At 45.3% G+C, this 25,242-nt stretch overlaps 1 protein-coding gene and 1 non-coding gene across 2 annotated transcripts in view; both read left to right on the forward strand.

Moving 5' to 3' along the window:
- Positions 1 to 177: 177 nt before the first annotated feature.
- The window catches only part of SF3B3 (splicing factor 3b subunit 3), a 30,720-nt gene continuing 5,655 nt past the window's right edge, over positions 178 to 25,242 (forward strand). Inside the window, exons 1-21 of the mRNA XM_056361253.1 lie at positions 178 to 327; positions 1,029 to 1,139; positions 2,112 to 2,438; positions 3,600 to 3,772; positions 4,151 to 4,292; positions 5,357 to 5,469; positions 6,242 to 6,379; positions 7,423 to 7,526; positions 8,748 to 8,913; positions 9,423 to 9,518; positions 10,046 to 10,118; positions 15,589 to 15,740; positions 16,142 to 16,297; positions 16,731 to 16,886; positions 17,591 to 17,734; positions 18,641 to 18,763; positions 20,219 to 20,373; positions 21,471 to 21,645; positions 22,277 to 22,482; positions 23,385 to 23,541; positions 24,946 to 25,071. Coding sequence (XP_056217228.1) covers positions 1,070 to 1,139; positions 2,112 to 2,438; positions 3,600 to 3,772; positions 4,151 to 4,292; positions 5,357 to 5,469; positions 6,242 to 6,379; positions 7,423 to 7,526; positions 8,748 to 8,913; positions 9,423 to 9,518; positions 10,046 to 10,118; positions 15,589 to 15,740; positions 16,142 to 16,297; positions 16,731 to 16,886; positions 17,591 to 17,734; positions 18,641 to 18,763; positions 20,219 to 20,373; positions 21,471 to 21,645; positions 22,277 to 22,482; positions 23,385 to 23,541; positions 24,946 to 25,071 — 2,952 coding nt within the window. The 5' untranslated portion in view covers positions 178 to 327; positions 1,029 to 1,069. The remainder of the gene's footprint in view (positions 328 to 1,028; positions 1,140 to 2,111; positions 2,439 to 3,599; positions 3,773 to 4,150; positions 4,293 to 5,356; positions 5,470 to 6,241; positions 6,380 to 7,422; positions 7,527 to 8,747; positions 8,914 to 9,422; positions 9,519 to 10,045; positions 10,119 to 15,588; positions 15,741 to 16,141; positions 16,298 to 16,730; positions 16,887 to 17,590; positions 17,735 to 18,640; positions 18,764 to 20,218; positions 20,374 to 21,470; positions 21,646 to 22,276; positions 22,483 to 23,384; positions 23,542 to 24,945; positions 25,072 to 25,242) is intronic.
- On the forward strand, positions 5,670 to 5,749 carry LOC130159548 (small nucleolar RNA SNORD111). Its single transcript, XR_008825790.1, has one exon. It is a non-coding gene; the product is annotated as a small nucleolar RNA SNORD111 (small nucleolar RNA).

A 25,242-nucleotide genomic window follows, 5' to 3' on the forward strand; every position in this document is an offset into this window, starting at 1 on the left:
GCTGCCCGCAGCGGTGCCTGAGCGATGCCGCCCCTCGGCTCCGCCCGGCAGCGGGGCCACTCACGCGCCCCCGGCGCTTCTACGCTGCTGAGGTTTATTTCGGAGGCTCTCGGTTGCGGAGAGCGGCTGCCATTGAGCCGTGGCCATCCAGGCGCCTCCTCGGGCAGCCCCTTCTCGCCACTCGGCGAGCGCGCGCCGGGCCTCACGGAAGGCCCCCGCGAAGAGGCGCGGGAGGGCAGCAGGCAGCGCGCAGGCGCGGGGCTCATGGCGGAGGGGCCCGGCGCCGCGCCCGCGTAGGCAGGAACAGCATCCGCCGCCATCCGTACGGTAAGGGCGGCCCCGCCGCGCCGCGCCGGCCCCTCGGCTGAGGAGGCGCCGTACAGGCTGCCATTTTGAGGGGGGGAGCGGCCGGAGAGCCGCGGGCCCCTTGGGGCCTAGCCCGGCGGCGGCGGCTGGGCCGGGCCGGGCGTTGCTTGGCGCCAGGGCCCGGGGCGTGCGGTCCTGCTCCCCGCGGAGCGTGGGAAGCGCGCCCGGCGTGTGGCCCGGCCGGGCCTCTGCGGGCTGGGGGCGGCGGAGCGCTCGGCCCCTGGGCTGCGGGTGCGCGCAGCGGGGGCTCCCTCCCGCGGCAGCCCCGGGGAAGGGGGGCGCTCGGAGCCGCAGGGGCGCTCGCTGCGAGCAGCTGGAGGCGGCTTAAGGGACACGCGGCTCAGGGAGGTGTAAGGGCGCAGGGCACCTCTTGGGGGGGGTCCCCGGTTTTGCATTCTGAACGGCTAAAAGTGTAAGAGCAGAAATGAGCTGCCAGGCCTGGTCAGTCACGCCGCGGTCGGGAGCTCCGCGGGTGCTCGGCAGCCTGCTTGTCCTTGGGGAGCCTTTGCCTCCTGGTATTAATAAATACCAAATAACTTTTAGCAGGGCGGCAGTTAGTCTGCTAATGTAAAGCAACATACACAGATAAACGAGGGCAGCAGTTCTCTCGGTGCTGTATGGAAGGTTTTGCAAAGCGTGTATTTTTGTTCTACTTGTTACAGACTTGGCAGTTACAATAAGGTGAAGCGAACCTGCTGGCAACATGTTTCTCTACAACTTGACGCTACAGCGTGCCACCGGCATTAGCTATGCTATCCATGGCAATTTCTCAGGTAATTTTGTGCTCCCTTCACACATCGTGGGCATGATTAATGCCCTTGCTTCCAGCACTCTGGAGACCACTGCAGTTCTGGTGCTGGTTGAGGTTTTGGCTTTCCAGGGGCATTTGTTTTGCCAAAGGAAGTATGGTAGTCTGTGAACGGCCTGAATGCCAGAGCTACTCTCCTTATTAATCACGTGTTAAACTTAAAGTTTAAATGTCCAACAAAATGCTGTAGAATTTTATAATCGTACTAATGTCCAGGTTTGATTTGTTTGATGACTTTTCCTATTTGTCCCATTGTTCTGGCGGGATTTCAATTGATTTCTCTGTGATGCAGTACCCGAGGAACTTGATGTCTAAAACCGGATCAGCCATCATTTTGTCCAAATTGATGTGTACACCTAACTCATGTAGTATAGTGCACACAGAGTTGCTAATTGACTGAAGGTGACGAGGGTCTGGGTGACAGAGGAGGAAGTCATCCCTATAAGCAAAAGTCCAGATGTTGTACCAAAGACTAAATTTCGGCTGTGAGGGCAGTTGAGAGGAGATGGAGGAGAAGAGGGCTGAGACTGATGCCCATTGCAGCTCTTTCAGAGCATTCCCGAGCTCTTTTGTGTAGTAGAGGAGAAAAGGTGTTTGGGTTTTATTTTATTTGGTTGCTGAAGCTAGTCTGCTTAAGTATAGCATTTTTTCACTGGTATATTATCATTTGCTCTTGAGCATGTTACTTGAGCTCTTGTGGAAAGATCAAAAGAAGTTTGGCTTGATAATCTCGGTAGTAGTTTGTTCACTTTCCTGGTCTGTTAAAAGGTGCTTAAATGATAGTGGCACTAACATATGTTGTTTTGTATTGCTCTACGGGAATCCTAGAACTCTGGCGTTTAGTAGTTGTGAAGTTTTATCTTCTTTCTTATAATGCTTCTTGAATTTGCATGTTCTCCTGTGTTGTTGCTAACTCTTAACGCTTTGGGTTCTTTAGGAACCAAACAACAAGAAATTGTTGTTTCCCGGGGCAAGATCCTGGAGTTACTCCGCCCTGATCCCAACACAGGGAAGGTTCACACCCTGCTGACTGTGGAAGTGTTTGGAGTCATTCGCTCACTCATGGCCTTCAGACTGACAGGTGGGACCAAAGACTATATCGTGGTGGGCAGCGATTCGGGACGCATTGTTATTCTGGAGTACCAGCCCTCCAAGAATGTGTTTGAGAAGATTCATCAGGAAACCTTTGGCAAGAGTGGATGTCGCAGAATCGTTCCAGGCCAGTACTTGGCTGTGGACCCAAAGGGCCGTGCCGTCATGATCAGTAAGTCAGTCTGTCGGCTTGTTTTCTCCTTGGTATTTGCTCCTGTCTTGTGGATATTTATTTTGGAGTGAGTTTCTGCCAGGTATAATTGGAAGTGTTTCTCAGGCAGTTGGTTGAGCTATGAGATGTGTCAAGGAGAATGCAGGCATTCGGAATAGTTCCTTGATGCTGATGGAATTGCACAAATTAGTTGTAATGCTGGGCCAAAACAATTTGGAAAGAGGCTGGCTGGCTTAGCAGTGTGCAGAGCCCTGAAGTATGATGTCTGCTAGGGAGGCTGGGATTGCAGGGGGTGGTGCTACAGTGTAGTCAGTCAGCTCCAGCAACCTTGAAACAGTGTTATGAATTGACCTCTCCTCTCTGAGATGTATCCTGAAGACAGCTAGATGCATTTCTGATAAGGCTTCACAGGTAGAAGGACACTTGGATGGGTTTCAGTTTTTTAGTAAGTTTTACTACACGATGTCTTAGTGACGTGGCACAGGAACTTTCTCAGTTTGCTGAAACCAGTTTTGTGCAATGCTGCTTTCCTACACGCTGCAAGCAGGGACTTTCAACGGTCGGTAGTTTTAACAGTGCCTCTTTGTATTAGGAAAAAGAATAAATGATACTGTTTTCTTTCAAACAAGTCTTGTTTTCATGGATGAGAAGGTAGCACAGTCACAGTTGTACCATTCACGTTGATAGCTGAGTGATCTTTGCAATGTTAGGGATGCTGTGTATCAGGCAAGGGTACATTTTCTTAGTTAAAATATTTCTAAGGAAAGGTCTTCTTGCCAAATGGCTTTAAATGATGGAACACCTTTCAGTTCTTCAATTTGGTTTTTCCTTCCCTGCAGTCTGTCATCTCTTGTGTGGTGGAATGAGTGAGTAGGTCTGCCTGTAGCCATTGTAGATTGAGTATTGGGCTAGATGAACATAGCTCAAAGGGTTAGGCTTTGGCTTTAAAGAGCTGGAGCTGTCATTAGTGCTTGCAGCCCAAAATGTTTAAAATGAAACATTGGAAGTTAATTGGTGGCACAGAGATAAATACCAATGGTGAACTTCAGAAGTAATGCTGACATCCTCTTGCTAAGTTATGTATCAGTGTTGGACTGCAGGTATGATCAGGTTTGATCATCCGGTGATGTGCTGCAAGTGCTGTTGTCCTTTTCCTTGCAGGTGCTATTGAAAAGCAGAAGTTGGTGTATATCTTGAACAGAGATGCTGCTGCTCGTCTCACCATATCCTCCCCGCTGGAAGCCCACAAGGCCAATACCTTGGTCTACCACGTGGTGGGAGTCGATGTAGGATTTGAAAACCCCATGTTTGCTTGTCTGGAAATGGATTATGAGGTGAGAAGAACTTGATCTCCCTTTGCTGTCTTTTGTGCTTTGTCGTTCCTCTTCTGTCCTGAATCTGTCTGTGGAGGCAGGGAACATTGGCTGCTTTTGCTGTCCGAGACAACTTTAATTTGTCACAAGCTTACTTGCTTTTTGTCTTGCCTTCAGTCAGAACAGGCAAATCTCTTCTGTCTTGGTGACTCTTCTTAAATTCTTGCTGTTCAACTGCAAATAGGCGTATTTTCTACCTCTGAATCCTTTTTTGTGTGCATCCTCCAGCAGTTCTTTTGGATTTCATTCTAATGTTATTCAAAGCTGTTTCCCTATGTGTCAGCTTTGCTCCTCCTTTAATGCCTTTCTTGAAAGACAGCTTCATGCGTTCTGTTTTAGGAAGCAGACAATGATCCAACAGGAGAAGCAGCAGCCAACACACAACAGACATTGACATTTTATGAACTGGACTTGGGTTTGAACCATGTTGTTAGGAAATACAGTGAGCCCTTGGAAGAGCATGGCAACTTCCTTATAACAGGTACTGGACACTAAGTCATTTTCCTGTGGATCTACTTGGTTCCTGTTCCCCAGGGGAACAGCAGAAATGTGCTTTACATCTTAGAAGTTGTTTTGATGGTCGTCTGAGCCATTACTGTAAATTAATTGACTTTGGAGTCAGATAACGAGTGGTGGTTCACCCATGAAAATATGTTAAGAACTCATAGATACAGCTGTGGTTTGGAAGTGCTCCTGATCTCTCGTCTTTTAAATGTATTCTGGATGTTCTCTGGATTCTGAAGCTAAGAGATGATAACTGAAATTAGCTGGTAGCAGATGCAAAAGTGTATATTTGTAGGTAATACAAAGGTGCTGTTGTATGCTCTTGCACGGGTCCATCAGCTAATATGCCTTCAAAAGGCAGTAAATGAATCGGTGTACTAAAAGCCAGTCTAGTATCTTCGACCTGGGAAACTGCTGAACCGGTGCAGATTCCTTTTCAAGCACAAAGGAAGCGAAACTGGGGGAGCATCCTTGTATGCTCTTCGTCTTCCTGCATCTTCCGCAGACAGCTGTCAGACACCAGATACTGGGCTGGATCTGACCGCTACTGCTATTTTGATGATAACCTTTTTTTTACATTGGCTTCTCAATAGAAGTATTTTAAAAATATATACTCTTAAGAATGAAAAACATGTCAGAAAACCATCTGGTGGGTTTTATTGATGGCAAGCAAACACGCCAGTAACCAGTAAAAAGTAACCATGCCAGGGTTGTGTTTAACTGACAAGCTGCTAATGTGGTATTTTGGGCATGTTGTGGCTTTCTAGACAAGGATAAGCCAGGAAGGATAAAACACAAGCAATTTGTTTGAAGCTGCATCCTTCCTGGTCTCTTGAGTTCCATCTGCCCTGTTCTCATGCCAACACAGGCAGCAGTACTCGGTCTTCTGTCTTCCCCTTCAGTAAAAGCAGATTTGTATATGTAGGGTGATTGAGAGCACTGGAAACTGTGTTGCTTTAAGGAAAACAGAACTGTTTTGCAGGCAGTAAGTTAGATCCGTGGTATGGGCTTGTCTCATAGTATTTCTTTTTTGTGTTTCAGTTCCTGGTGGTTCTGATGGACCTAGTGGGGTGCTGATCTGTTCTGAAAACTATATTACTTATAAAAACTTCGGTGACCAGCCTGATATCAGATGCCCAATTCCCAGGAGACGGGTGAGAATTTTGGGATTCCTGCACTTTTTCTGAGGTTACCTTTGTCAGTGCTAAATGAATGCTTGGTATTTTCTTTCAAGGTCAAAGATTCAGGGAGATTTTAAAGTAAAAAAAAAAAAAAAAAAAAAGTTGAAAGTGTGTTGGCCTACCGTCTGCCTTACTGTCTGCATGTTATCTGTGAGGGAAGATGGAGGTGGGCATAGCCTGAAGTGATGAGTTTGGTTCATGTCTCTTCTCTGAGATTTATGCTGGAGATACTCCAAAGACTCTGATCGGGCACCACTGGGGCAGCGCTGTTGGTGTGAGATAGGATTATGTGAGATGGTGAGTCATGGCTGCCATCCTCTACACCGGTGAATTTGACAGCTGCTCTGTTGCATCTGAGGCTGCTTTCTCCTCCTTTGGTTTTGCAAATTGTTGTGTGCTTTGAGAGTGCTTTGAACACCTGCCAAGGTTCAGGTGCTCAGAACCAGCTGTGTGTGGATTGCAGCCCTTTTCCTCTGTGTTTGGCCTTGATACATGAGAATTGTTTGGGGAGGAGGGGTTTTATGCTCAGGCACAGTATCTTAGAAATGTATTTCCTTTTGGGGCAGAGATGTACTGAGGGTAACTACAAGTGTAACAGAGAGGGTGTGCTTCATGTTAAAAGCCTCCTCACATGCTGTCTGTCAGCTCTTAAGGCACCTGTGAAATGGAAGTACTTCAGTCAGTGAAATCACACCTGTACTTGCCAGATAATACCATGAATGACCTCTGTTTTCTTTCTTAACAGAATGACTTGGATGACCCAGAGAGAGGTATGATTTTTGTCTGCTCTGCCACACATAAGACCAAGTCCATGTTCTTCTTTCTGGCCCAGACAGAGCAAGGAGACATCTTCAAAATTACTCTGGAGACAGATGAAGACATGGTAAGCATCACATGAAGAAAAACTGAAGCATTCGAGGAGAGTCCTTAGTCAATTATTTCAATTCTCTGAAGTGATAAGTACTTAATATTGTGGGTGTAGCTGTGCAGTAACACGTATTATGTGATTTGTAATACAGTTATACCCACAGTAGTGACTTGTGTTTGCTCATATAGAGGCACAGCATGAGGTTTTCAAAATCCTGTGAGAACTATGCTGCAGAGTCACTTGGGCATATTGTAGCAGTTCTACAGGCAGTCCTTTACTCAAAAGATGTATTGTAAAGTGTGGTCCACAAACCTGCTAGAAGGTACTCTAAAAACTAATTCTGGGGAACTTAGTTTCCCTTGATCACATTAGGTGCTCTCTATTTCATCTCTTAATTGAATATTTACATGCTGCAATCAGTCTTTTTGCAAGTGAGGTAGCTGACTTCGTACAGCTGGTCCATGAGTTGAAGTGACAGGTTTGAAGTGGCTTGCTGCTGCTTGTCCTAGTATTTTGCAATGAAAAGATCTCTGCTGTAGTGAAACAGCTGGTTTGTTGGAGTAAATGTTGAATGTTAATTACTCCATCTAAACATGTCAAATTTGGTACAAAGGATGATTGTGTTGCATCTTTAAGTGGTTTAAAATTGTTCTTAGATGTTTCACCAAGAGCTTGCAACCATACTGAATGTAGGAGTTTGCTCAGGACAGCTAATTTTTCACGTATTGGGGAATGGCTGGCGATCAGTGAAGCAGATTTCTTCGTGTTAGACAGCTTGCTATTTTCACAGCTGTTTTTTTCCAGACTGACTCAGTGTTACCAAAGCCAGAAAGTCTTAGAATAAAACGGGCAGCCTGACTTCTGGGTTCAAAATAGTCTGCTGGATTTTGTGACTTATAACCTGCTGCCCCAAACTACTGATGTGGTTAAGCCTGGCCCGCTCTCTTGCTTCGTTCCTTTGGAGAGGACAGCTATGCAGCTTTTTTTTTAATTTTATTAAATCACAGATGTACAGCTCTAGTACTTGCTAGTGTGGTCACATCTTCCTCTGCTTTCAGGTAACAGAGATTCGACTGAAGTACTTTGACACTGTTCCTGTTGCTGCTGCCATGTGTGTGCTGAAAACAGGGTTTCTCTTTGTGGCATCTGAATTTGGAAACCAGTAAGTAAATGTCAGCATTTTCCCCTGAAGCAGACTGTTTCTCCTCAGGACTGCAAACCGGCCCTTGAACTTACTGAACATATAAAGACAACACCTGTTCTAATGCGTAGATTAATACTTTTTTCACATGGCTTGAGCAGAACAATGGGTTCAGAGTATGAATGGGGGAATTTTTTTGTGGTTTGAACCCAGATTAGATATTGTAGTGCAGAGAACAAAAGATGACATGCTGTTGCAGTAGGTTTTGGAAGAATTGAGTGCTTGGAGATCATATAGGGTCCATCATATATCCAGGTGAATTATCTTTTAATGAATTTGATAGTTTTGATCGAGCGTCTGCATGCTATGGCCCACTCAGAAGTAGATAGCATTTGTAACTAATAACTGTGATCCTTTACTTAACAGATGTATAGTTGAGGGCTTTTTCAACTCACATTTGGAGTTCCAGAATATTTAAGACTCCGAGACTTTGCACACCTTTGAAGGTGGCTTAGCAGTGTCTTAAGTGGGGAATTCATGGGGAATGGAGGTTTATACTATTTGTCCCCTTACATCTGCAGTCAGCCACCTGAGGGAGCTCCAGCCAGTTTACTGGAGTGAATCTGAATTAGGTTGTATAAACGAAGCTCAAGGAAGCCATATTCACTTGAGCTTTATTAAAACCAGGAAGTAAATCAGTCTATCTTTCTGTTTTTACTTGTTCTCCTCTGAAGTTTAACTTGATCATTGTGATATTTAGGCTCATAAAATGGAATAGGGAATGCAGTTAAAAATAGGGAGAGTATTCCAGTAAAATAGGTAGTTACGGGGTTGCAGTCTTAGCCATTGGCCTTGCTTTTGGCCTCAGCTGTCAGTGCTTTGGCTCTAATGCAAGAATATCTGAAAGGCTCAAGGGTAAACAAGAGAAAACACTGAAACTCTGAGATACCTTTGCTAGTAGCAGCTAGCAAAGGTTTAGAGGGGGGTGGTTGTGGTGGATCTTTTTGTTTGTGGGTTTTTGGGGTTTTTTTGTTTTTGTTGGGGTTTTTTTTGCAGGCCTCTGATTCCCTTTAAATATTCTATCATGAAGATGATGATCTTTTGGGCTAAATTTTAATAGCTGTATAACGTACAGAAGGATTCTCTCCTGCCCAATACCTGAATATTTGGCTAAGCCTTACTTAGAGAAGGCTACATGAGCTTTGCACTGAACGTACTGTCGTTCTTGCTTTCTTTCTCAAGTTACCTGTACCAGATAGCTCACCTGGGTGATGATGATGAGGAGCCGGAGTTTTCTTCTGCCATGCCTCTTGAGGAAGGAGACACATTCTTTTTCCAGCCACGACCACTCAAGAACCTGGTGCTGGTGGATGAGTTGGACAGTTTGTCTCCTATTCTGTGTTGTCAGGTATGTTGCCATCAACAAGCTCCCATTCACTACGTAAGTCTTTCTCATTTACAGAGGAATTGGTTGTAGATGCAGGACTTTTTCCTTGCTTTTCTGCAGTGTTTGTGTGTAAGCAGAGTCACCAAAGCTTCGTTATCCTAGGTTTCCAGAAATACTGCTCTATAGTAAATGCTGGTAGAAAAGCAAGTCTGGTAAATTCTCAGACAGTTGCCTAAGATTGGTAGCTGGCCTGGCAGCTTTTGGTTCATTTGGTGATAAATATATATCCAGACACAGGGTGTCAGCCAGCCGTCCTGTGCTTCTGTATTGACCATCAGACCAGTTCTCTGCTCTGCTGAGGGTTTGCTTAAAACTTGACATTGTTTCAGGGCAGCAGATGGTACACCCCATGGCATCTTTGCTATTTTCAGTGTTTGAGAAAAACATTTTTAAAGCAATAATGCAGCATATATAGTTTCATTTTATTTTCTCTTCCTGTGGATATTGTTTGACACTATTTCTCCACGCAGATAGCTGATTTGGCCAATGAAGACACACCCCAGTTGTATGTGGCTTGTGGTCGGGGACCCCGGTCATCTCTGAGGGTTCTAAGACATGGACTTGAGGTAAGACTTCTAGCACTTCAGAAAAACAGCTTGAGAGGCAAGGGCAGTGGGGGAAAAATCCTTCAAATAAGGTGCTCATATGAAGGGATTCTCCTTTTGCCATAGTCTGGAGAGCAACTTACTCTAGGCTTGCTTCTTGAAAATAGAAGGGTTGTACTGTTTACTCTTGCACTCTCAAAGGCTTCTTGTTCAGTTTATTCCAACCACCTGCATTTTGTCTCTTCTGAAACTTGAGTGTATTGAGCTGGAACATTCCTGGTGTCTCTGCCAGCTGCTTCTGATCTCTTTGCTGGGGGTGGGTGACCTTGTTTTAATGCTGATCATCCACAGCTGTAATGCTGCTGTATCATTGCTAAATGTATTCTATCCTGTAGCACATCTGCATGAGGAGAGAGCATCAGAAATGGGAATTACTGGCTTTCCTGCCCAGTTGTGGGAAAGCTTAAAAACTGCTGGTGGTTTGGTGACTTACTGTAGTAAGTGTAAACATCTGTTTGCAAAAGAACCTTGTTCCTGTTTACTTTTAGGTATCTGAAATGGCAGTCTCAGAGCTGCCTGGTAACCCCAATGCTGTATGGACTGTGAGGAGACATGTTGAAGGTATGAAGTATTTTCATAAAGCACAGGGAGATGATAACGGTTTTTTGGTGTGTTTTGTTTGTTTGGGTGTTTTTTTGTTTCTGGCCAAGGAGATAGGGAAGGTACTGCATCATGGTTGTGTTCCATCCCCAAAAGTTGTGTTTTGAATCAGCAGCCCCCTGTTTGTATTTAGAAGCCACCCTCTGGTCCCCTAGGGTTGTCATGTTTCCCGTTGACAAAGAAGCACCTGCCTGCAGCTGCATCCATCACCCAATATGCTGTGTCAGCTGTACATTTGCAGCCTGAAGCTGCTGAACTTCTTATCCTTTCCCACTTCCCATAAGTTCTCGCTCCGGCATCAACAGGCAATGATTAAGCTCTTTGTTGCAACATACTCACTATTCTTTATATGCATGTTGACAGCTACAGTAATCAGCTCTTTGTGAGAGAGTAGGATACAAATTAGGGAACAAAGAAGATAAATCAGCAACAGTGCCTGTATTTTATTATTTCCATCTCTGCATATCTGCAAAGAAAACAGTCTATTTGGGCTAGGACATGCTCCCTATTCAAAATCCCAGCAGTGTATGGAATGCTGCTGATTCCAGGAAGGTCTGGATTTGAAATTGGCAGAATATACTGGGTTATGGGTTTGGTTTTGGGTTGGGTTCCCCCCCGCCCCCCCGATCTGAAATAACGGGTTTGCCTTACTAAAGTACAAGAGGAAATAGTCCCTTGTCCTGCCTTTCTCTTGCGGGCGAGAACAGAGTTCCTCATAAACACCTAAAAAGCCTGGAATATATTCTGGGTACTGACGGTCTCAGTGATTATTTCTGAGGCAGTGCTTTGTATAAATCTTGCAAAGACTTGCTGTATGTTTATGCACTGGATACAGAAGTGCCAGATTGTTGTAGTGGAGACCTTAGCTTGCTGTGGTGACATGGTATCTTGGTTTTAAGCAGTCACAGTCGTGTGTCTTCCAGGGAGCCAGTAACCCTGTGGGAATTTCAAACATTGCTGTGGGATTTACCTTGCCATCCAAGACCTGCTGTCGGTTCCTTTGCTTGTGTTCTGAGGCTCATGTACTGTCTGAGCAGCATGGAAGGAACTTAGAGCATGAAGTGGCTTCATGTTCCCCAGACACAGAAGGGTCAGAAGACAAGTATTTCCACAGTTCATATGAAAAATAGGTGCTTTTCTTAAAAGAGGCATTCTGGTTTGTTAGAGACAAACCTTTGCTCCTGCCTTCTGGAAAAGGAGTTGGTAACATTTGCGCCCTCTGAGAGATGGAGGCTTCTGACATCACCTTACAGTTTTAAAACCTTTTATCTTGGGGTTCCAGAGGATGATTTTGACTTTTCAGGAGACGGAGGACCATTGCTAACCTACATGAAACAGTCAGTCTCACTGCCTCCTCTTTTTTTTCCTCCTTCCAAATTCTCCAGATTCCAGCATGAACATCTCCGTGATTTCAGAAAGGCTGGAATCTGTAGCTGTTGTGAACCATGCTACTTTTTGAATACGGTTTAAAGTTATGTGAAACTGATCCCCAAGTTACAACTGGTTGAATTCAGGAATGGTTTTAGTGGGTTTTAATCAGAAAGGCTGCAGAACCTTTCCAAACGTGTATCTATCTGATCTTGAAACTGCCCAAGTGCTGGTTTTTTGAGTGTGCAGTGTCAGGTTGCCTGGCTCTGCCTCAGTGCCACGGTGTGTGGGTGCTGCAAGGCCTCTGTAAAACACGTACAGGTTTGCAGCGTTCAAAGCAAATACTAACCTTGGCTGGTACGTGGTGATACACACTACCAATACCAAGCCTTTTTTTTTCTTCCACAGGTGGCTGGTGGTGGAGGTGCTGATCACCACAGGTGTGTACCTACTGCTAGGGGCTACTGTACTGTCCCACAGGTTAACCACAGCGAATCCCAAAATCGTGGGGCTACTTCTATGCTAAGCTTTCCAGTAAATGAATTCTAGAAGCTGTTGTATAGTCGGAGGTTGTTGCCTTTGTAGCTCAGTAGCTGAGGAGTAGAAAGCAGCTTCTGTTCCATCTTACAGTCTTTGGGGAGCAAAATAATCAACCATGTCTCTGCAGAACGGTCAGTTCGTGCTAAAATCAGAGGTGCACAATTTCAGGGGTTTTTTCAGCTCCCTTCCTAGACAGAGGGTTAGCTCCCAGCTGCTTTGTACAGACCTCCCAAGAGAAAATGATCAAGTGTGCTTGAAGCACCTGCAGGTACTGCCAGCATGGGAATGCCCTGTGGATATGGAATGCGTCAGCCCATCAGACAGAAGTGGATGGCACTTGGACCAAACCCTCTCTTGCAGTTGAATGTTGAGGTCTGGGGAGCTAGACGGCTGTGTGCTTTGCTGTGGAGATAGATGTTTGCTGAGGGCTAACAGTCTGCGTTCCCTACCTGGCACTCTTGCATGAAAAGCCATGTGCAGTGAGTCACAGCTGCCGAGTCTCCATGCAGTAGTAAACAGAAGGCCAGGAACAAGTGCTGTCATCCCATCAGTATCTTTTAAGTGAGAATAATCCTGAACTTTGTCACCGCTCATCTCTTGGTTCTCTGAACTCCTCTGAGAGCTAGTGGTGACTGCATTTGTATCTGTGCAAATTGAGATGCTGCAGAGTGTGAAAAAAACTGTATCAGGCATGGACTAGCATGTAGGAATGGAATTCTCATGGACTGACTCAAACTGAATCCATGACATAACAGAAAGGACAGTAATACAGAGTTCATAGACTGAAATGTGATGTTTTCATAACTGGTCATGATGTGCATGAAGCTGCAGAAAACTTTGAATGCTTAGGAGAATGAGTCCAGCTGTGGTTCTTCAGGGTGATTAAAATGTCTGTTACACACTGAAAGGAGCTAACTGGAGCAATTAGAACGGTAACAAGCATCTCTGAAGTCTTGTGTCTGCATACAAAATAATGTCTATCTGTTCAAAACTCGGGGCAGCCTGATCGTATGCTTGGGATTGTGCAGAGCTAAGTAGATATCTTTTCATATTAAAATCTATAGAACTTTTCTTTTTCTAACTGAGAATACTTCCCAGTGTGCCCCAGGGATTTAGTCCTCTTAATTTCAACTAGGCTGCTATATTTTCTAAACCAAAATTGTGTTGTTTGAATCTAGATGAATGAGTCTTATTCACTGACTTAATTCTGGTAAATCAAACCCTTTATTTCAAAAGCTCCAGCAGAGGGGCATTAAGCAACACTACTGGACTTCAGGCAGAAATGCACTTGTCACTATTATTGACACAGACTTAAAGGCACACTCTAATATAACTGTAAGCCAGTGAAAATAGAGAGCTAAAAAAGTATTAAGAGGTAGGAATGAGTTTTTTCGTTTAGAGTAAGACTAAGGGAATCTGTTTCGCTTTCAAATGGGAGTCCTTTGTCCTGCTCCAAATCACATGGTCAGGCCTCCAGCTGGGACATCGTGGTTTGTCATGAGAATGACAGCCCCCAGGGAGGAAGGCAGCAGCTCTCAAGAAGTTTGGAAAGCAGTGACGGTCTTTGAAGTGGAATTTTTAGAACATCCTGTCTACAGGATATTTATGAATTAAATACTTATCCTGTGGCCTGCTAGAATCTCCGCTTATAGCGATCGAGGAATTCTTTTCTTGTGTTGCAAAATTCATGCAGGTTTTATGAGAGGCTGCTATTTAGTGTAGAAAATAACCAGTGTGTAACGGTGTATGTCTTGCTGATCTCTTACCATCTGCTGTTAAAGTTAAGAGAAATTCTCCTGTTAAGCCAAGTGTTTAAGTAGTTGGCATTACTAATGAGTTTCTGTGTGCAAGTTCAGTTCTTGTTTTCTCATTTCCCCAAGTGGACCCGCTCCTCTTTGTGGGGTTTGGAAGCATGTTGGAGGTTATAGGTTGTGACCGCTTAATAGAGTAGTAACAGAGCCACAGACCGCTGCTGGAATTGCTTTAATTATACAAAGCTTTTCAGTTTAATCGGAGCTGTGGTCTGTATACCAGATGTTGGAGAGAAGAATGGTGGTTTTTTTCACTTGCATATTTTCAGCTGTATGTAAGAACTTTCTGTTATAAAAGTGACACAGCAGGTTTGGCAACACCTCCCTCTAAACAGGGTGGATAAGAAAAGGATCAGTTCCTGACGCATTTGTTTCAGTTAACCGGTTCAGCTTCTTTAAGCTGCTGCATGGTATTTACTGGCATATTGTATTCATCCCAGTGAGAGTTCTCTATTTTTTTTTCCTGCTTAGAGAGTCATTAGCCACTTCTCCATGTCACTCACATTTAGAAATTATGGAGAAAGTCTACTCGAGGGCAGAAGCTGTGACAGCTCTCTTACACCCTCACCTCTGCTAATTGTCTTGTGCTGTGGTACATAAGTCTGAGTTTGAAGTTGAGCTGGGTTGAAGTGGGGGATTTTTTCTTTTTAAGAAATGGCACTTGCATGACAGCAGCAGAAGTGGAGTTGCTTCTCTGAGGGAATCTTATTTTTCCACTGAGACTCCTGGCTTCGTTTCCCAACAGATTTCATTGTTTCTGTTGCTTTTGTTTGTTACTCTGTTTTAATGAGACTTTCTTCTCCCCCTCTTTGATGCCTGTTGTTTTCTGCAGAATGCAAATGGCCAGCAGTAAACCAAGGCATTCCTTTTTACCCAGTCCTACTACCGTGTTTCCCGAAAAGCTTCCCTATTTCCAATTGAGCTCTTAAGACTATTTTGATTAGCATAGTTCTTCCACCTCCAAGCTACTGTACTCTCCTAAGCTGTCCCCTTTGAGAGAAGCCCGTACTGAAGAGAGTAGCTGTAATCCTGTCACTTACTCCAGTAGAAGTAAAGGTCAACGTTTGCTCTCTGTCTTAAAAATATATTGTTTCTCATACCAGGAGACTGTACGGGTGGCTGTGTGTATGTAAGCTAGTTAAGATTCTGGATGAAGGTAGAGCAAGTTTAACCCTGAGCTCCTCTGCTGCAGTGCACCCTAATCGTTCTTTGCAGCCTTTTATTATGTGGATACTAGATAAAGATGTGATCCTGCAACCTCCTGTGTGCAGCATCCGTGGTGCTATTTCTGCATATGGGTTCCACGTGTTCAGATTATTGGAGTATTTAATTTGACTTCATTGGGTGTTAAATCTGGATTCAGCTCCTCGTGTGAGATGGGGCAAGTGTCTAAAAGGCTTCTAGACCTTGTGCTGGCTTTGAAAAAAGTAGGCAGGAGTCTTGCTTGCCAGAATCCAGAGTATCACAAATTGTCTCTGGATCTGGATCATCATTTGATCCCTGGCTCAGTCTTGCCTTGTTTGGGGTCTTGCAGTGGCTGGCTTTTGGACAGCGTGTCCTAGAATGAACTTGCATGATACTGCCAGCAGATGTAGTTATCACAGGAATTCTGCTGAAGAGTAACTGCTAGACATCTGTCAGACTGCTAATTTTGTTGGGAGACCTTCCATTTGTTTAATCAGCACCCTTTTTTCCCTGTCTCCCTTGACTAGATGAATTTGATGCCTATATCATCGTGTCCTTCGTAAATGCCACACTGGTGCTGTCTATCGGAGAGACTGTAGAAGAAGTGACTGACTCTGGATTCCTGGGTACTACACCCACCTTGTCCTGCTCTCTTCTTGGTGATGATGCTTTGGTGCAGGTAATGGAAAGCTGCTTCTGGCATGTCTGCTTATGTCTGCCACTCTCTTCTTGTTGCACAGCTGTAGTGCAACATACCTCTTGTCTAAAGGTGTGGATTGGCAGAGAATGACACTTAATTCAGCGTTTCCCTTTTTATATCCTGCTAAGTGAAGCTGGACCAGATGAAGATGGTCCTGTCCCCTTTGGTGCATGCTCAGTAGTGCCTTGCTGTGGTTTGAAGATGCAGTGCTTCCAGCTGACTGCATGCTAGTTGTTGTAGCTAGGCCTGTTGCTGGCTATTGGATCACCGCTGCCAGGAGCAGTGTTTGCCTCGGGCTTTTTCTGTGTCAGAACTACCAGTGAGATAGGAATTGTGAAGGGATAGTAAATAGAGAGTTGATGTGACCTTTTTTCCTTCAGGTTTATCCAGATGGGATCCGACACATCCGAGCAGATAAGAGAGTAAATGAATGGAAGACACCAGGAAAGAAAACCATCGTGAAATGTGCTGTGAACCAGAGACAAGTAGTGATAGCACTTACTGGAGGAGAACTGGTTTACTTTGAGATGGACCCGGTATGTATGTTAATGTTGTGAATGAGTTTGCAAGAGCAAAGCAGAGTATGGGGTATGCCAGAAATTGATCGTTGATCAAACCTTGATCAAATCTGCAGAAAGGATTCTGTAGTGAAGCATCCTTCTAGAGCAGATAGATCAAAGTATCTGGACTATATCTGTCTGAGATGATTTAACGACTGATTAAACTCTCTGAAGCTCGTAATTGAGACCGGAAATTGTGTACATAACCCTGTTGCTAAGCTGGTTCTTCCAATCATAGCTGAAATAGGGCTGTAAAGAAATGGTTGAAAAAAATACAAAAAATCCAAAGCACTGCCTTAAAAATAAATGAACAATTAAATAAAGGTGAGGGGGGAGGTGTGGAGGGATGTTTTGGTGCTGGTTTGCCCCGTTGGCTAGTTAATAAGTCTCTTGTGTTTTTCTTCCTCAGTCAGGACAGCTGAATGAGTACACAGAGAGAAAGGAGATGTCTGCCGACGTCGTTTGCATGAGCCTGGCCAATGTTCCCCCTGGGGAGCAGCGCTCCCGGTTCCTTGCTGTTGGGCTGGTGGACAACACTGTCAGAATTATTTCCCTTGACCCTTCAGTGAGTAGCTGTGCTGTTTCTGCCTCTTACTGGCTTGAAGTGTTCAGAAGGGTACTCCAGAGGTGGGCTGTGTCTGTCCAGGCTGTCTTTCTGTATTCAGGTGGATGGCCAGGAATGAATAGGTTGCATGGCTTTTCTCTGCTGGCTGGGAGGAAGCACGGCCCTTGATCCTAACCTGTAACAGATTTCCTTGTTTTATTTAGTCTCACCCATGCTTGGAAGTTCAGCTGATAGGATGTGAAAACATTTCATTGGGGTTTTTTTGGTTTGGTTTGGGTTTTTTCCTGCCCCTGCCTCCCCGTCTCACTCTTTATACCTGTACTAAGAGCAGACTCATTCTGCAAGTGGGACAGCAGCAAACCAGCATTATCGTTCCTCTGCGTGCAACAGATGAGTGTTTAAAGGATGACTGAAGTAACATAAACTTTGTTCAGGTCTCTGCATGCCAAATAGCTGCAAACTGTGCTAGAACAGTTTGGAAGGATCCAGTTTATCTTCTCCAAACCCCACGGCTGCTACCACTCCTGCTTGCCAAAATCCACAGAGCCAGTGTCTATTGTGACTTTTTTCTTTTTTTTCTCTTCTGAATACTTCTTTATGGAGATTTAAAAGGGCATCTTCAAGCTCCTTAGATGAAGCTTGAATCCCCTTTTCCATGCCAAGCCTTGCTGACTGGTGTGGTATCTCTTGTCCGTCTCCCACAGGATTGCTTGCAGCCGCTGAGTATGCAGGCCCTTCCTGCACAGCCCGAGTCACTGTGCATTGTGGAGATGGGTGGCACAGAGAAGCAGGACGAGCTGGGCGAGAGAGGCTCCATTGGCTTTCTATACCTGAACATTGGACTGCAGGTGAGAGGTGCCTGCCTGGTACTGACAGGCGTGTCTTGGTGAGCTTTCGCTTGAAGGATGGATTGCTAAAATAGCCTTGTTATGATGCAGTGCGACACAGAGCCTGACTGCTCCCTCTTTGTTACAAGATGCTTAAAACTGTGACCGGGGAATTCACCGGGTGACTTCATAGAGGTGCAAGTTTCCCCATACATTCCTAGGCTTAAGGCCTGTTAAAAGGGCATAACAACCCAGACTTCATATAGAACAAATTATGCTTTTCCCCTTCCAGAAAGAGGGCATGTTCTAAAAAATGTTTCTGGGTGAAATGTTGGGCAGTTCTTTAGAAAAACTGCCTGTAGGGCAGAGTATCAAAGAAGTAACTGCCCAGAACCACAGGCTCTGCTCTAATAGCTCTGCTGTTACACAGCTTTTTGTTGCATCCAGTACTGACTCTGTGATCTTCGACCAAAAAATGTTGTTTTGACAATTCAACATGTGGTAAAAATAATCAAAGTAATCTAGGTTCTTTCACATGCCTCAAGTCTGATGTCAGAATGCAAGCCCTTCTTAAGCAGCATGAATTTTTGGGTACCGAGAGGGATTAGGATCTGGAATCAGCACTCAGGTTTTTATGGCTTATGCGATGTACCTGGCTGCTTAGTCTGGTTTTTGGCTTTTTTTGTTTCTGGGGGGTGTGCAGGGATTGTTCTACAGTAATTTCCTTCTGCCCCGTAGGAGTGTGCAGAAGCTATGATTTTTAATATTAAGAGCCAATTTAGATATAGCATGGTTGTAGAAGAGAGTTGTACCAGAAGCTAGGAAAACAAACACCTGATTCTCAGAAATTGTCTCTCTGTTTTGAATAATAGCTCTAGGTAGTTTATCTGTAATTTTGATCTAACTTTTTGATTTGCTAATGTCAAGAACGGTGTGCTGCTGCGAACTGTTCTGGATCCCGTTACTGGCGATCTTTCTGATACCAGGACCAGATACCTCGGCTCACGGCCTGTGAAACTCTTCAGGGTCCGAATGCAAGGCCAAGAGGCGGTAAGTGAGGCGAGCTCTCAGGGGTGCAGGTCCAGTCCCCAGATATAGCATTGCAGTTTTATTTATTGGTGGGCAGGGTGAGGGAGCATCCTTGCAGCACAGCAGGGACCCTCCAGGTAAGGGTGGGAAGTAGAATGACTTCATTCTGGAGCTGCCTGGCTTGCAGCTTGCTCTTTCACAACCAGCCTTGTTCTTGTTGGTATTCCCCTTGCTTCTTAGGAAGTAATGTGCAGCGCTGCCCAGCCTTTTTCGAACTAGGGCTTATCGACCTGCAGGCTGCTTGCAGTGTGCCTGGAAAGCACAGAGTAGATCCTTGGGCTTGGAGACACTGAACTGATGAAGAACCTCATCTTGTCTGCCTTGGCGCACAGGGATGGAAAGAGCCCCTTGCAGAAATCTTACCCCTAGGCTGCTTGATGGCAGTGGATGTTGTCTCCCGTGCATGTTGAAAACGGCTCAGCCAAGGGCTGGACAGCTGCCATGCATGGTTCAAGGAAATATTTGCAGGATTTGGCATAGAGGGAAGAACGTGTTTCGTCAGTAGTGCCATATCCCGCCCTTCTGATGTGGCACTGGGGAGATCAGCCACCCCCTGCGTGACTCATTTTTGGATGACACCTTCGGAGTTGAGAAAGATTGCTGGTCAGTGTAGGGGGATGGATCTGGGAATGTGAGCTCTGCTTTAATGTTACAGTACACTGGGTGAACCTCTTGAACTTGCTCCTGCCGGTCTGGCAGCTGTCACTCGGAGATGAGGTGCTTTGCAGCTCTAGCAGAGAATGCTTATAGAATAGCTGAGTGCTTTTGTACTTCGAGACCAGTCTTGGTTCTTTGTCTCACACTATGAGGGGAAAAAGCATGCTGCTTAGACCAGTCAGCGATGGACTTGGTAGCCTGTGAGTGTTTCAGTGTAATTCCAGCTGTTGTTGCTCAGGCAGATAGTGAAGTTGTACTGAAATTGATTTAGCCAAATGCATAGAGCTGAAGAGTTTGTAAGTCCATCTGCTTCCTTTGTTTCCCTTAACTTGATTGAAAATAAGCTACCGATTATTTTAACTCAGTTTCACTTGAGTGCTACAGCATTTGGATTGTGACAAAGCAGTAGAGTATTTGTTTTAAAAGACTCGTTCCCATTAGAACAGGCTATTGTTCAAAAGAAAAAAACAGATAGGAAAGTACTTGTTGATCTTGGCTTTTATGGATAACAGTTTATATTGTGCCTCAATTTGAGTATTTGTCGTCTTGATAGTGCTTCAAAGTTCCTCTTTGTGTTGTGCACAGTTTCCAGATAACTGCCTGCTCTCAAGAGACAGCTTATCTCTGAATATATGCTCTGAGTGGAGTCCACCAGGAGTTCAGTTGTTTATAGGACAGGAGTCTGACACTGTACATCCATTCGTATTGCTAGGAGTGAGCTTGCCTCCATCCCCAGACCTAATCTCTTGTCTTTCCCAGGTGCTGGCCATGTCAAGCCGTTCGTGGCTCAGCTATTCCTATCAGTCACGCTTCCACCTGACTCCCCTGTCTTATGAGACACTGGAGTTCGCATCTGGTTTTGCTTCTGAGCAGTGCCCAGAGGGCATTGTAGCCATCTCCACAAACACATTGAGGTAAGAACTGATGGGGGAACACAAACGCTTCTGGACCGGGATGCTAGGCTGACGGAGGGGTAGTGAATTCTCACTAGACATTCAGAAGGAAAGAGGTAAAGTGACCTAAAATTAAGGTCTTTTTGAGGTTATTTGGTGATGGATAATGATTTGATAGAAACACTTGGATGAGTTTCAGAAAACAAATAGAATATAAGGACAAAAAGAAATAGGATGTGCTTCTGATATGTATTTTTTAGCTTTTTTAAATAACAAGTGTAATTCAAGTTACCCTTAAATTCTCTGATCCTTGGAGAGGGAAGCTTTTAATAAACGTGAACCTATTGTGTATTAGGATCTTGTGGTGTTTGATCTGAATTGGCTGCTTTGCAGAAAATGAGTCATATGATTTAAGAAATTGGAGGCATGACAGGGCTGTATTTGTTGCCTTTTTTTATAAAGTTCATCTTGGATATTAAAAAAATAAATGAAAATAATGGACTGTAAATTCAGGAGCTCTGCTGTATGCACTTGAACAGGCACTTTTTTCATATCTGTCCTCATTGAAATATTATAGCATTCATTGCTTTTAAAGGAGTCATTCTTTCTGGAGAGACTTGTGGGTTTTAGTCACCAGATGCCAGAAGAACTGGCATTTCAGCTGGCAAGTCACAGGAAGAAAGAGTTGGCATTGCATTTTTCAAACTGTTTTAACTAAAGTGCCTCTGAGGAGCATTTGATTACGTGTCAAAGTCTGTGTCACATTTAAATTCAGATGATGTGTTCCCCAGATGTGCAGTTTCCTTCTTCCATGTGCTCTTTGTTCCTCTTGGGAATTTGCATCAGCACCACTCAGAACACAAGGTGGGACAGTGAGAACCCTCAAGTCAAGGACCTTGCACTGCAGGGCACACCTGTCCCACAGCATAGGCACCCGCTGAGGATGCTAGCTTTGCTCTGCTCCCTGGAGCTGTGTGCTAGTTGCTGTCTGGCCCAAGGAAAGTGCTGCTTGTCTCCGGCACTAGCCAGTTTCACAGATGTAAAGCTCAGCTCCAGTTTTGTTCTCTTGGACAGTTGTTTTTGGACCTTGGTCAACATGTCACATCTCTGTCCCCTAGGATTTTGGCACTGGAGAAGCTGGGGGCAGTCTTCAACCAGGTGGCCTTCCCGTTGCAGTACACACCCCGAAAATTTGTCATTCACCCAGAGAGCAACAACTTGATCATCATTGAGACGGACCACAATGCTTACACCGAGGCTACCAAGGCACAGAGGAAGCAGCAAATGGCTGAGGTAATTGGGGTGGGAGCAGGTACATGTTGGGGAAAAAAGTCCTGGGAGGAGACTTTTGCAGCTTGAAATCCTCCCTGCTCGCTAGTTCCCTGCTGCCATTGCCTGCTAGTTTTTGTGCCCTGTGCGAAGGCAGGGACTGAAGGGAGTGAAGATCTTCCTCAAAACTGAAATTTCAGTAGAATACACTACTTCCCAGTGCTCCTTTCTTTGCATGTTACTATGGCAGGCTTCAAGAACCACATATTGGAGGACAATCATGCTTGTGTAACATTGCTCTCTGGGTTTTCTGTGACGGTTAGAGGATGTTTGGATTTCAGTGGGTTATTTTCTTCTCAGTGTTGTTTCCAGAGTTGTCTGGGGCGCTGTTTCTCCAAATCAACTGCCCCTTGGGCAGGGCAGAGTTGACGCTGCTGTGCTCTGAGCTGCAGAGGCTCGCTTGGGAATAAGCTCAGGGTGGGTGGAAGTTTTGGGATTTGTCGGCTTTCATGTCTTCACGGGCAGTACCTTGCCCCGGAATGCCCGAGCTTAGGGGAAAAAGAAGGCTATTTTTTTTTTACGCAGAGCAGCAGCATGTGTCTGGAAATATAAATTCACTGAGCTGTTTGTTTCCGTGTCCTTTCGTGTGCTGTAGGAAATGGTGGAGGCTGCAGGTGAAGATGAGAGGGAGCTGGCTGCAGAGATGGCCGCAGCCTTTCTGAACGAGAATCTTCCCGAGTCCATCTTCGGTGCTCCCAAGGCAGGGAATGGACAGTGGGCCTCTGTTATCAGGGTGATGAACCCCATCCAGGGAAATACGTTGGATCTGGTCCAGCTAGAGCAGAACGAAGCTGCCTTCAGGTAAGAAGCATCACCAGATCAGCGAGAATTTCTGCTTGTGATGAGTCTTACGTGTTTGGGTTTTTCTGTCTTTTGCTTAGCTGCTACTGAGTGGAAATCCAGGTGCAGCATGTTATCAGGAGGCTGGCTTGAAATTCCAGAAGTGATTGCCACGTGCTTAAAGCTTTTGTCTTCCCTTTCCTTCCCTTCCCACCCTCATCTGTCTGCATGTGACACTAAGAACTGGTGTTTGCTGGACCCCAGTGCTTAAAGAACATGGGGATGTAAGTGACAGATAAGAGACCTGGGAACAAGAGAATGTGCTGCTGTCTCTCACTTCCTCTTCTCATCCAGATAAACTGGGCATAGATAAGTGGAAAGGAAGTGTTAGAGGGGCTGGAGGGGAAGACCAACACAATAACCATGGAGAATAGTGAGTGCTTGAGCAGGCAAAGTGGAGTTAGGTCATGCTAGTCCAAAAGGTTGATTCTGTCCTGTTTTGTCCAGGATTCCCAACCTGGCTGAGCTAGGCACTAGGCAGGAAATAACACTTCAGGATGAGGAAAGTTACTATGTACATGTCTAAGTTGGAATGGCCTTGGAAAAACAGCTTCTGCTGGAGCTTTGCACATTGCTAGGCAGTGTCCAGCCTGTGAAAACATAAAAGTAACACTTTGGGCATATGTGACAGCTGGAGCACATCTTTTTATGTGGGGAATGTGGAAGAATGAAGGGTTGTGTTTTTAAACCTTTCTGCAGGGAGGAAAAATGACCTCTGAAAATGAAATGTCGGGGTTGGAAGGTTGGGCTGCTGAATCTGTGCCTGGGAGGTGCAGGTTGTGCTGTCAGGGAATTCAGTCTGGGTGTGCAGTTAGTTTGTGTTGTGATGATGCTGATCTCCTGGCGTGTCTTGTTATCCGCAGTGTGGCTGTGTGCCGGTTCTCCAACACTGGTGATGAGTGGTATGTACTGGTGGGAGTCGCCAAGGACCTGATTCTGAACCCACGCTCAGTTGCTGGGGGCTTTGTCTACACGTACAAGCTGGTGAATAGTGGTGAGAAGCTGGAGTTTCTGCACAAGGTGAGAGGGATGACCGAGTCATTTAGAGTTGGAATAGCTGTTACTTCACCCTGAATGCTGTGATAGTAGTGCAGTACTCGCTGAATCCTGGGCCAGATCACCATGTTGATACTGCACACTGGAAGCAGCCATGAAGAAGCTGCCTCCTGCAAAATCACTGGGGACATCTTTTGCAGAGCTGAGGACTGAACACAGATCTGAGAGTCCCAGTCTTACGCATCTAATTGGATAAATGGGAAGGGAGCAGTGTTTCTCGTGCCCTGTTAGGAAGGAGAGAGAAACAACTCTTTCAGTTTTGGAATATGACCTCAGAGAGCTGCTCTGAGCTCTTGTTTACGAAATGAATTCATACTTGGGTCACTTGAGCCCTGGTGCTAAGGCTCCCAGTCCTTGGCTGGCCACATAAAGCTGGTGTGAGCTGTCATCTTTCCTCTGATGCTGTTTTGGTTGCATGTAAAAATAATTAGTCACCTAGTGACCAACTTGTGACAGGTCTCTGGGGCTTTAGCGAGGGTTTCAGCAGAATTACATTAAAACAAAATTCTATTCTCCTTCCCACATGCTTCCAGCATGGCTGAGATTTGAGCAGATGAGCACATGGAAAGGAATGCTGTGGCTTATTCACTTCCTACGGTCTTGATGCAATGAGTGGAGTGGGTTCTGTCCTGGACTGGGGCCTTTTCTGGTGCCACTGAACCACCCACTTGAAAGCAGACAGAGCTGATGGTGTGAAATAACTTCTCTTAGCCAGTGCAACCAAGCTAGGAACACTATAACTGGAAGCTCTCCACGTGTTCCCATTCTCTGCTCTGGCTGATCCTTTTGGATTGATCAGTGGTAGGAGGTTTTTCAGCCCTGAGTTACTGGAATTGTGGGCACACTGTAATTGTTCTGATTTCGCGTTTTCTTCAGTGGCAGCTTCAGAGTATCTGTGGCAGATGGCTGAATTAGATTCATGCCTTTTGTTTTAAAAACAGACAATCTGGGTGGATTTAGGCAAAGTATCAAGTCTTTCTGTTGGGTGTAAATCAAAAATAAGAACTGAGGCAACAAGATGTCTTTTTTTTTTTTTTTTTTTTTTCTCCTGTTTTTGCTGCCTGCCCAGTGTGGGGTTCTTAGAGCAGTCCTACGCCTCAGTTAAGGTGCACTGCCAGCAGTGCACTGTCTGTGCAGTACCAAGAGCTCTGTTAGCACCACATGTGGCGTGCGCTGCTGTCAGAAGGCATACAGAAGGCTGACCTTTGGCCCCTCCTGTAGCAAAAGATTGTCATGGGCCTTTTACATTGAAAGCCTTGGCACAGGCCAATGAGCTTCAACCGAACTATTAGTTGAACCCATTCTGAAGCTTGGTGTAAGGTTAACTCTGTTAATGGGGGTCTCAGAGTCTTCCTCTTCCCTCTCTAGACCCCTGTGGAGGAGGTTCCTGCAGCCATTGCTCCGTTCCAAGGTAGAGTCTTAATTGGAGTTGGAAAGCTCTTGCGTGTGTACGACCTGGGCAAGAAGAAACTGCTTCGCAAGTGTGAGAATAAGGTACTGGCTTCTGTTCTTGACAAGAGCTGTTAATTTGGAGCAAATGATGCTTTATGGCGGGAGTGGAACAAGGGTTTAGCTACTCCTCCAGCCCAAGCCTGTCTGTGCGCTTGGACCTCAGAGCTGGTGTGCCCTGGCTGCACGCATCTGGAGTGGTGCTGGCAGCTCTGG

The sequence above is a fragment of the Falco biarmicus genome, chromosome 15, assembly GCF_023638135.1.
Source record: "Falco biarmicus isolate bFalBia1 chromosome 15, bFalBia1.pri, whole genome shotgun sequence".
NCBI classification, from domain to species: Eukaryota; Metazoa; Chordata; class Aves; order Falconiformes; family Falconidae; genus Falco; species Falco biarmicus.